We start from the raw sequence: 12,163 nt of genomic DNA on the forward strand, positions 1-12,163 counted from the left end.
AACAACAACAACAACAACAACAATATATTCCTTATGTCTTCACTATAGAGTTTCCTCGATTACCAACACCTTGTGTTCCTGGGGTACATTCTCTATATCTGATGAACTGATATTAATACATTTACTAAATCACATAGTTAACAATAGGGTTCACTCTTTATGCTGTACAATCTTAAACAAACACACAATGTCTTTTGTCCACCATTATAGCATCACACAGAAAAGTTTCAGTGCCCTAAAAATACCTGATGTTTGTGCTCACTTTGGCAGCTTTTATACTAATATTGGAATGATACAGAGAAGATTAGCATGGTCCCTGTGCAAGGATGACATGCAAAAATATCTGATGTTCCATTTACTCTTCTTTTCTCCCTTTGCACTCCTGTCAATCAGTGATCTTTTGACTGTTTCTAAAGCTTTACCTTTTTCATAGTTTCAGATAGTTGGACTTATATGGTATGTATTATTTCTAAGACTGACTTCTTTCACATGTTGTTATGTATTGCTGAGTTGATTGCTATTCAGAGAGACCCTATGAACCAGAGATCGGAACCTGAACCTGGCCCTATATTGTGCCAGAATATCTCTGGTGAAAATGATATATTTGAGCCCATTGTTATAGTCACCACATCAACCCATATATTCTTGAGGATTCTCCTCTCTTATGCTGACCTTCCACCTTTCTAAGAAGCATGATGTCCTTCTCCAAGGACTATTCCTTCAAACAACATGCCCAAAGTATATGATATGAAGTTATCCTTGCTTCCAAGGAAGACCCTGGTCACGGTTTCTCAAAAACATACTTGTTTGTTCTTTTGGAAGTCCATGGGATATTAAGTATTCTTCTCCAACACCTCCAACTCAAAGGTATTGATTCTTCTTCTGTAATCTTTATTCATTTTCCAACTTTCAAATGCATAGAAAGTAAAAGAAAAAATCATGGCTTGGATCAGGTGCATCTTGGTCTTTAAACTAACGTTTTGCTCTTCAGCAGTTTGTAGAGGTCCTTGACAGTAGATCTTCCTAGTGCAATAGATCTTCTGCTTTTTTGACTATTAGTAACAAGGGTGTTGACTGTGGGTCTAAATAAGATGAAATCATCAACAACTTCAATTTTTTTCTATCTATTATGATGGTGCCTATTGGACCAGTGGTGAGAATTTTTGTTTTCTTGATGTAGAGATAGAATCCATATTGAAGGTTGTGGTCTTTGATGTTCTGCAGAAATTGCTTCAAGTCCTCTTCACACAAGCAAGGTGTGTCATCTGCATACACAGGTGGTTAATGAGTCCGCTTCCTCTAATACTGATGCTGCATTCTTCTTCATTAAGTCTGGTTTTATGTATGATTTGTTTGACACACAGAATGAAAAGGTATGGAGATATGATACAGCCCTGACACAACCTTTTCTTAAGTTTAAACTATGCAGTGTTTCTTTGCTCTGTTCTGACAACAGCCTCTCTTTCTAGGTGTAGGTTTTGCATGAACACATGCAAATCTGGGATTCCCATTCTTCTCAATGTTAGCTATAATATGTTGTGATTTATACAGTCAAATGCCTTTGCATAGTCAATAAAATGCAGATTGGGCCTCCACAAGAAAAAGACTGATAACTCAAATACAAAATGGGCAAAAGACATGGAAAGAATTTTCACAGAGGAAGATTTTCGAATGTCAAACAGACACATCAAGAAATGCTCCAAATCACTGGCAATAAAAGAGATGTAAATTAAACCTACAATGAGGTACAATCTCCCTCCAGTAACAGTGGCAATGTTTAACAGGGCAGCAAGTAATAAATGTTGGAGAGGATGTGGCAAGAAAGGAACTTTTATACATTGTTGGTGGGATTGTAAAATGGTGCAACCATTCTGGAAGGCAGTTTGATGCTTCCTCAAAAGGCTGAACATAGAAATTCCATATGATTCAGCTATTCCACTACTTGAAATATACTGAGAATATTAGAACTGAGGCACAAATTGAGATTTGTACACCAATGTTTGTAGCAGCATTCTTCACCATCGCAAGAACATGGAAACAGCCCAAATGTTTAACCATAAACAAGTGGATTGAGAAATTATGGTAAATTCACACAATGGAATACTGTGGAGCATGTAGGAACAATGATTTTGTAAATTATTACGTAACTTGGGAGGTACTGGAGAGCATTATGCTGAATGAACTAACTCAGTCCCACAAAGATAAATATGGTATAAAACCATTATTGCAGAATGAGTATAAGGATCCTAGATGGGTGGGAGAGGCCGGAAGCAGAGGGATGTATATGTACAGGGGGAGGAAGGGATTAATCATTGGTTGTACAATTTGATGGGTGAGGAGGTGAGGGAAATGGAAAGAATTTGTTCGAATTTGTATTCAAATTTTGTAAAAATAAAAAAATTAACATGAATAAGGAATGAAAAGGGATATCAAAAGAGAATCAACTGAATTTTAAAAAAGAAAAAGAAGTGAATACTCTGAAGAACTATACTCCAACAAATTTAAAAACCTGGGAGAAATGCACAAATGTAGTCTCACTGTGTCGTATTAATGGTTTATTGTCAGAAATGGCTTCCCTATCCATTAACTTACTTTGCCATGTGGAAGCGTGAGAATATATGAATAGGGTTGTTAGCCTATTCACAAGGGGATTGGCCAGTCTCACTAATCCATAAGAGGATTGGTCCCACCAAACCACAATGGGATTGGTAAGCCTCACCATTAAACAGAGCATACCCAGCAGCAGAAAGAGAGAAGCTTCACCATCAGGAAAGAATAAGCAAGAGAATGTTATGTATCCTTCAAGATCAGAAGTTCCTGTGCCAACCAGACTAGGGCATGTGGGAGTAACAGCTGTAGCACCCAGAGGACAGGAGACAGAGCGCTTGGGACTACTGTAGGACTGCTGTAGTGCTACCCCATTAAACCAGAGCCTTTTTCCAAGTTTGTTTGAGGAGTTTTGAGGAAGTGGGGAGAGCTATGATTGGCAGTACTGAGAACTTTGCAACACTGATCTAAAGGTGTGAAGCTCAAGGCTGAGAAGCCTCTGAGCCTGTTTCAGAAGCTGTCCTGACTACAGTCTGCTACTAACCTTGGATTATAATATTTTTCTTTAAAAACAAAACAAAACAAAACAAAACAAAACAAAACAAAACAAAACAAAACAAAACAAAACAAAACAAAACAAAACAAAACAAAACAAAAAAAACTCAAACCCAAACAAAACACCACAGACAGACATCCTGCTGGTATTCTCTGCTTTCTGCCAAGATCCATCTGACATCATTAATGATACCTCTGGAGCCATAGCCTTTTCTAAATCCAGCCTGGGTTTCTGGCAGTTTTCTTCAATGTCCTGTTCTATCCATTTTTCAAGAATAATGGAATGGGGAAAGAATACTCTTCTTTCTCTCATGGAGCAGTTGGTGGATTCAAACCACATACCTTTGGGTTGGCAGTGCAGCTCCTTACCACTAGATCACCAGAGACCACTTCAATGTACAAATCCTCCTACAAGGAGCTTTGGTGGCATAGTACATTACATGTTTTATCTTTTTTGGAAAAAAAGCATGATTTATATTTTAAATTTATTTTAATGGGAAAAATGTTGTACTTTTTAAAAACCTACTACTGAGTGCCATAAAAGGTCTTTAATTAGAAACATGCAATAGGAATACAATACAGATAAGATTATATAGGGAGTCTATCACTCGTGTTCTCAAAAAATGTATTGCCATCAAGTTGGAACCAACTTGTGGCTGACCATTTATTAGGTTTTCAGAGGTTGTAAACTGTATGGGAAGAGACTGCCCATATCTCTCCTACAGAGTAGCAGGTGAATTTGAACTGCTTGCCTTTGAGTTGGCAGTACAACTCCTTACCCATTAGGCCACGAAAGAAGTTAAAAACCAGACAAAAAGTTGAAGAAATCTAATAGAATTTTAACCAGGCTTCTTCCATTTGCATAGAAATTTATAATTAATAACTAGTGAATGGAAGAGAAAAAAAATCAATACAAATGATATCCAGGCAGTGAAATGAAACAGAAATCTATAGCAAACATTATTGTTATTTCCTCTTAATGTTCTTGTGGTCTAGTTTATAAAAAAAAATTCATTATAAGAATCATGTTATCCAATCATGTTATTTAATTACTCCTCCAATAAATAGGTCATCTATGTGCTATCAGTTTAAGCTACCACATTTCTTCTTCTTTGTAAATCTGGTAAGTAGAAAGATAAGAGATTATTTTATGGTAACAGTAGAAATAACTAAATTCCACAGGTATCCAAAATGGAAAGGATGAATCTGGCCACTACAGTTTTATCATATTCCATATTTTTGGTAAGAAAACTATCTTTGAGAAAGCAAACTTACATACTGGTATTAAGAGAGGTGAGACATTATGCTTATGGAAATCTAACTTCATGTCTTTTGCTTTAAACTAACAAACACAGTTTTTAGAACATTAATAGAAATAAGAGGACATTCGGACTAAATGTGGTCTTTGTGTGACTAATACCTACACTCCTGGGTGTCAGTGGGATTTGGTGGAGTGAGGGTACCAGAATGTGACACCATAGATGGATTCTGGAAATGAGAAACAGAAAAAAGAACACACTCTGGAAAACTTCTGAGACTTGCTTCACAAATCACCACTCTTTTACCAAGACACTGAAATGGACTTCATTCAGGTTTGGAGAAACAAACAAGAAAAAAAAATTCTACCACAAACCAGTGTCTCTCAAATGGTCATTGCTGCCAACAGTCATTGGGCAGCACCCCAGGACAGTGGCTTGGCCACGACCCTGAAATCAGAGCGGAAAATGGTTATTCCCTGCATGCCCTGCCCTTCTCATTACAGAGGATGTGGCTCAGACGGACAGAAATGAAGCACAGCTGGGGTTACTGGCGAGGCCAACAGATGGCAGATCTGTCTGGTTTAAAGCATTTAAGCGGGAATGTGCCAAAAGCATGCTCATATTCCCTATGATTCTCTTGTTGCCAACTCCTGGATGCCCTTTAATGAATGAAGTACTTGCTTTGAACGTCTAGAAACTTGGAGAGGTGATTAAGAATCAGTGATTTAGCCTAACCTTGGTAGGCAACAGTTAAGCTGGCTGTAAATGTAAAGTTGGTTGTGTGAACCCGTTAGAGGTTCTGTGGTAGGAAAAACCTAACAATCTGCTTCTGTAAAGACTGTTGTATGCTGTGAGGTAGATTCTGACTTCTTGAAATCTTATAGGGCAGAGGTTTCCTAAGCTACAATCTTTATGGGAGCTGATGGTTTGGTCTTTTCTTCTGCATAGTGGATCCTGTTGTTGTACACTGAGTTGGAACTGACCCACTGTAATTCTCCAGCAGGTTTTCAGAGGCAGTCAATTGCATAGGAGGAGAATGCTCATCATTCTTTCTCGGAGCAGCCACTGGATTCGAGCTGTGTACCCTTGGGTTGGCAGCACAACTCTTTATCAATAAGCCACCAGAGCTCACTTTGTACAGTGCTTAGTGGGTTTAAATGGCTGAACTGTAGGTTGGCAGCCATGGACTTTTCCTTTGACTAACCAAATACTAGGGAGCTCTTGTGGCTTAGTGGGAAGGAGCTGTGCTGCCAACCTTCTGAAAACCCACTGGAGGGTCAGCTATGAATCAGTTCTGACTCCACAGTACATAATAACACTACTACCAACAAATTCTATGTCTCTTTGCATTAATACCACTCTAAATCCTCTCTTCTGGTTAACCTGCCCTAATTATCTCTCCTACAGTGATCACTGAATCCTCAGGGCTTCTTAAGTATTCTGTATGTATTAGTCCTTTACACTTCTGCTTCACAGGTGTAAATATCTAAGTATTGCTGTCAGGTGTCCTTGACTTGAGCAGGACTCTAGGAACAACAGAGCTGAACCCTGTCCTATTCTGTGCCACTCTTCCAATTTGACACACTTGAAATCTGCTGCAGTCACTGTGTGAATCCATTTACTTGAAGGTTTGGGATACAGCAACTTCTGGACATTTTACACAAAATACACTTTTTGTTTATTTGTTTACCAACTGAATTCTCAAAGGGTCTCATGGCTTCTATTCCACAATGCAAATGAAAATCCACTGTTTTATACATACACACACTCACACTCATTTCCCACCCCACCCCCCGCCCCTTCTTTTTTGCAGGTACATATAAGTTCTGGTGGTGTATCCCACAGGGAGTTGTTCTGTTATCCCATAGGTGGCACTTCTCTGGTGGTCTGAACAGCCACTTCTCAGAAGAAAGACAGGCAATCTCCTCTCATGTGATTTATTATTTGTTTGTTCCGACTCCATAGCAATGACTCGGACTTATATTTAACTAAGTTCTCCCCTATTCTTAAATGCCCAGATCATGTCTCTGAATCCAGGAACCTTCCAAAGGAAGACTTGACTCTGAATGTACATAAATTCTTTATCATTAATTTGACAGGTTTACAATGTAGTTTCCTCAAACTTTAAAGAAAGTATCTTCACTGTGACACATTTTTTGTTATTTAATGTAAAGTCTTATAATTGTAAACTCCTCACAGCAATTTTAGATTCTCTGAGGGGTGTGTGTGCTTCCTATGCAACATTGCACAAAGCAGAAAAGCAGATGCCCAATACATCCTACTATGGACACATGAAAATGGTGACCCACAGTCGACCAATTCAGCAAAGTGGCAGGATACAGTATCAACATAAAAAATCAATTGATTTCTCTACAGTGACAAAGAGAATGTAGAAATGGAGCAAAGAAAAACAATATGTACCACAATAGCTAACCACAAGATTAAATACTTGGGAATAAACCGAACTAGAAACACAACAGACCTATTCAAAGAAAATCACAAAACATTACTACAAGAAATAAAAAGAGACTTGGAGAAATGGAAGACTGTATCATGGTCATAGATAGGGAAGACTCAATAGCGTGAAAAATGACAATTCTACTATAGGGGATCTACAAGTTTAACACAATCCCAAGATACCAATTCCATTATTCAATAGATGGAAAAGGCAATTTCCAATGTCATCTGGAATGGAAAAAGATCACAAATAAGTAAAGCACTTCTGAAAAAGAGAAACATGGTAGGAGGGATCTCACTCCCTGATCTCAAATCTTACTACACAGTCGTGTGGTCAAGACAGCATGGTACTACTGGTGCAGTGACAGACACATAGATCAATGGAATAGAAATGAGATCCCAGAAACCAATTCATCTATCTATGGTCAACTGATCTTTGACAAGGAGACAAAATCAGTTGAGTGGGGAAACGAAAGCCTTTTTAACAAATGATGTTGGCAAAACTGGAAAACTACCTGTAGAAAACTAAATCAAGACCCACACCTCACACCACACACAAAAAACAACTCAAAGTGGATCAAGGCCTTAGGAGTAAAACTAAAGACTAGGAACTTCACCAGAGAAAAGCTTGGAAAAACTCTAGAAGTCCTAAACCACATTATGAACAATCTGCCAAGCATCTTAAAAACCCTACAACCAGGGCCTCCTTATGCGTACCACAGGTGTGTTCTTGAACCGCCTGCACAGAAAAAGGAGGCAGAGGGAAATATCCCATATTTCCCTCAACCCAGGCCTGTGCTTGGTTTGTATTGTAAGTGGGGTAACATAGCACTGAGGAAGGATTTAAATCCCGACTCTCTCATTTGGTTTGGGCAAACAATGAATTGTGGGATGAGCTGTCACATTGTCAATAAAACTGACTGGTGCAAGGAAAACAAATACAACACTCTACAACCAGGAGAGAACAAAAGAAATTAATGGGCTCTTCTAAGACTTGAATCCCTATATGCATAAAAAAACTTCTCCAAAAGGGTCAAAACCCACAGACTGGAAAAAATATTTGGTAATGATATATGTGATAAGGGACTCATAGATGAAATTTATAGACTACTCTGGCCCCTAAACAAGAAAAAGATAAATAACTCAATCACAAAATGGGCACAGGATATAAACAGACATTTCACTAAAGAAGACATTCAGATGGCAAACAAACACATGAAGAAATTTTCAAAATCCCTAGCTCTCAAAGAGACGTAACTAAAAAAAAAAATTATGATGTATCGTCTCACCCTAGTAACAATAGCAAAGTTCAGCAGAGCAGCAAACAACAAATGCTGGTGAGGTTGTGGAGAGATTGGAACCTTTATTCACTGCTAGTAGGAATGTAAAATGATACCACCATTATGGAAGGCAGTATGACACTTTCTCAAAAAGTTAGAAATAGAAATACCATTTGATCCAGCAATTCCACTACTAAGAAGATACCCTAAAGAAACCAGAGCTGCCAACCAAACAGATATATGCACACCCATATTTATCGCTGTGCAACCCAACTGGAAGCAACCCAAATTTCCATCAACAAATAAATGGATAGAAAAATTATGGTATATTCACATAATGGACTACTACACAGCACTGAAAACAAGGAACTTATAAAATATTATACATGAGTGACCTTTGAGGACATTATGCTGAGTGAAATATCTCAGTCACACAAGGACAAATATTGCCTAACAACACTGTTATAAAACTGGACTGACAGGGGGCTGGGGGAAAATTAAGAAAAGAGGGGATAAATAATGAATACTTCATTGGAATAGATGAAGGAAAGAACTGTTTAAAAGGAATATATGACTAGGCATTATACATACAACAACAGCCCAGAGTAAGAGGTACACTGCAAAGAGAACTGGAGGTAGGGTGGGGTAGGGAAGTAATTGTGCAACAATGAACAAGTATTTTTTTTAAAAAGTGAACTGGAAGAAGGGAGGGAAAGGGGATAAAATGTGCATCAATGAATGAATGAAAACCTAACTTTTCTGTAAACTTTCGTTAAAATCACAATTAAAATAAAAAATTTATTAAAGAAAATGGTGAACCATCTTCAAGGAAATTAGAGCATTAGAGCAAAGAAATGAAATTCTACAGGCACATATCACAGCTGTAACATTCAGTCTTTGGAGTGGGCAATATGTCGGCAATAGCTGCCACTTTACCTCTGCTTTTCGGATATTCTCTCTTGCTTCATCTATTTTCTGCTCCAGTTCTGCTCGGGTTTGTTCTGATACTGCGACTCCATGGCATTCCAGTTCATTTAGGACCTATTAAATAAAACAAGAAAAGGATGATCACTATCCTTTGCTAGATTTTTATAATGTAGCAAGATTATTTAGATAATGCAAAAGATTTTAGATACTCTTGCTGATTGCCATCAAGTTGAGCACAACTCATAGCAACCCTATGAACAAAACACCTGAAACCTTTCTATAACTATCATGATTTCTTAAAGTTCATAGAGTTTCCAGAGGCACGTTGTTTCGGAAGTGGATGCCACTCCTGCTTCCAAACTTTAGTTACTAGTGGTTATAATTCATTTTACATTTTTATTCTTCATTTATTTATTGTTGTTGTGTACCACTGGAACCAACACATAGCTGACCCTTCAGTGGGTTTTCAGAGGCAATTAATTGCATGGCAGGAGACTGTCCATCCTTCTGTGGAGAGGGTGGTGGCCCTGAACTGCATGCCTTCAGGAAAATTTAAACCTTGAAATAATTATAGCCTCACAAATAGTTGCAAAACTAAGAGAGAGGTCCCATGAACCCTTCTTCCCAAAGGTAATTTACATAACTATATGACAAATGAAAACCTGAAAATTGACACTGGCACAATCTATAGGTCTATAGTTTGTATTCTACTTTAAATGTATACCTTTAAGATTATATGAACAAGTACCGTTGAAAAACAAAGCAGTGATACTCCCTATTATACATGTACAATTCAACATGTATTCTTTACCCCAAGTTGATTTATTAGTTGTCTATTCAATTTATTTGTATTTTTAGACATTTTCATATGTATTTACACAGAAAATTTTATTTAACAAACACTGAAATGACATATCATAGCATTATTTCTCCTTACTATACCTAAGAAACTTTATTTTTGGACAAATAGACTAATCTCATTCTAATTAATCCATAGATTCAATAGTTTAACTATACATACTTTAAAATCTTATTCTACTGTTAGATAGGGAACTCTGGTAGCTGAGTGTTAAGAAACTGTGTTGCCAATTCAAAGGCAGGCAGTTCAAATCTACAAGTTGTACTGTGGGAGAAAGATGAGCAACTTCCTCCAGTGCAATTTACAGCCTTGAGTCACTGGAGGGTCAGCTATGAGTCAGTTCCAACTTGACAGCACACTAATGTCATAAGAATTGTCAGATTTCTCAGTGGGAGAAACATGGGTAGTCTCTTTTTGTGTGATTTATAGCCTTGGAAAATCAATGGAAGGTCAACTATGAGTTGGTTCTGACTTGATGGTCTTTATCTCTTCATATTAAACTTTGTTCATAGTTGTTTTGTAATGACCTTTGTCCCTTGTCTATGTTTTTCTTTAGCACTTTGGGGCTATGTAAAAGATGCTGTAAAGTCTTTATCTACTAGTCTAATGTCTTGATTCAGAGATGGCTTCTATTACTTTATCTTTTGCTGAAAACGGTATAATTGAGTAATATAAGATGTTGTTGTGTACCATCAAGTCGGAGCTGACCCATAGTTGACCCTCCAGTAGGTTTTCATAGGCAGTTAATTGCATAGGAGGAGATTGCCCATTCTTCTCCTGTGGAGCAGCTGGTGGATTCAAACCTCATGTCTTTGGGATTGTAGTGAAGCTTTTTTCCCAGTAGGCCACCAAATGATAGCTCTAGAAATAAGGTCCTTTGCTAATTGCTTGATCTCTTTGTTTCTCTAGGCTACCAGTAGTCCACTGGTTTGGTGACTTTAACAAACTTTTTGCAAAGTGTGTGTCTCCCAAATGTGTCAACTTGGTTAGGCCATGATTTTCAGAATGATGTAATTATCCTGTGTGCTGTCAATTCTAGTCCACATCAAGAGGAATGACTACACCACTACCTTTCTCTAACAGGGCAAGATTAGAGGCAGTTAGGCAATGATGCTGTCATTCCTCCTGATGTGGTCTGTCTGTTAATCAGTTGTAAAGGGGTTAACATTGGATATAACACCTGTTGTTAGGTCACACTTCTACTTAGGGGGAATTTCCCTAGGTGTGGTCTATAACATCTTTTATTTCATAAGAGATAAATGGAGAATAAGCCAGGAGAGGGGGTCCTTTGTGATTAAGGCAGAAGAGGTGGGAATGAAGTATGTCCTTGAGACCCAGATGCCTGGGTGCTGGGAAACTCCTTGACACAGCAAAGACCAAAGCATACAGAGATCTCCAAGGAATGTAACGATATTGAATGTAAAGATACTATAGAAAACAAGGATCCTTCTTACAGAATCAGCACTTTTCCCTAGGGCCAGTGCTTTGAATTCAGACTTCAGCCTCTAGAACTGTAAGAGAACAAAGAAACTCTTTCCAGCTCCTTGACCATAACTTTTATTTTCTATTATGTGTCTAATCTGCCTTCTCCTGACCTTGGCAGCAGCCAGACTTTCAGTATGCCCGCAGCTCCTGAATCATGGGCAAAACAGAAACATGCACTTTGCTTCATTCGTCTAGAGAGTCACTCGACAGTATCAAATAGCCAAACACAGTGATTTGTTTATAAAATACAGTCTACTCCTTTTCGAATCGAGGACCAAGGTTCCAGGCTGGAAATGTAGTTGCCCCTTATACTGGGAAGAGGGACACACCAGTAACAAAAAGCCATACAATTTTTCTACCATTTTCTTCATGTTGTCACTTTCTTGATTCAGTTTACTTGGTTGCTGTAAACCTCTGTTTACCAAACTCCAATATAATAGTTCTGACAGTGTCTATTGATTTTTCATTTCTCTAGGGGACAGAAGTGTGTGTCTTCTTACTCATCACCTTGGTAAACTACAGAGGTCATGATGTCTCTTCTTTCAGTCTTGATCCTGATAACTGCCTTTTCCTTTATTTTCCTAGGAAATCTATCTACTAAATAAAATCAAACCCACTGTTTGTCAAGTTGGTTCTGACTCTGTGGTAACCCTCCACTTTATGGAAGAAGTCTGCCTTGAAGTGACCAGTGGATCTGAATTGTAATATTTCAGCCAGCAGTCCAACACATTAGACACTACACCATCATGGTTCTCTATGATGTGATTTATTTATTATTTCACATAATCAGTTTT

The 12,163-nt window shown here is 38.0% G+C and overlaps 1 protein-coding gene across 3 annotated transcripts in view; it reads right to left on the reverse strand.

Moving 5' to 3' along the window:
* Nucleotides 1-12,163, reverse strand: part of FCHSD2 (FCH and double SH3 domains 2) — a 246,081-nt gene that overhangs the window by 34,049 nt on the left and 199,869 nt on the right. For all 3 annotated transcript variants that reach the window (XM_006885556.1, XM_006885557.1, XM_006885555.1), the window contains one exon: nt 9,035-9,139. In XM_006885556.1, coding sequence (XP_006885618.1) covers nt 9,035-9,139 — 105 coding nt within the window. The remainder of the gene's footprint in view (nt 1-9,034; nt 9,140-12,163) is intronic.

This window comes from Elephantulus edwardii, unplaced genomic scaffold (genome assembly GCF_000299155.1).
Source record: "Elephantulus edwardii isolate Elephantulus edwardi_28Jun2011 unplaced genomic scaffold, EleEdw1.0 scaffold00044, whole genome shotgun sequence".
In the NCBI taxonomy this organism is placed as follows: Eukaryota; Metazoa; Chordata; class Mammalia; order Macroscelidea; family Macroscelididae; genus Elephantulus; species Elephantulus edwardii.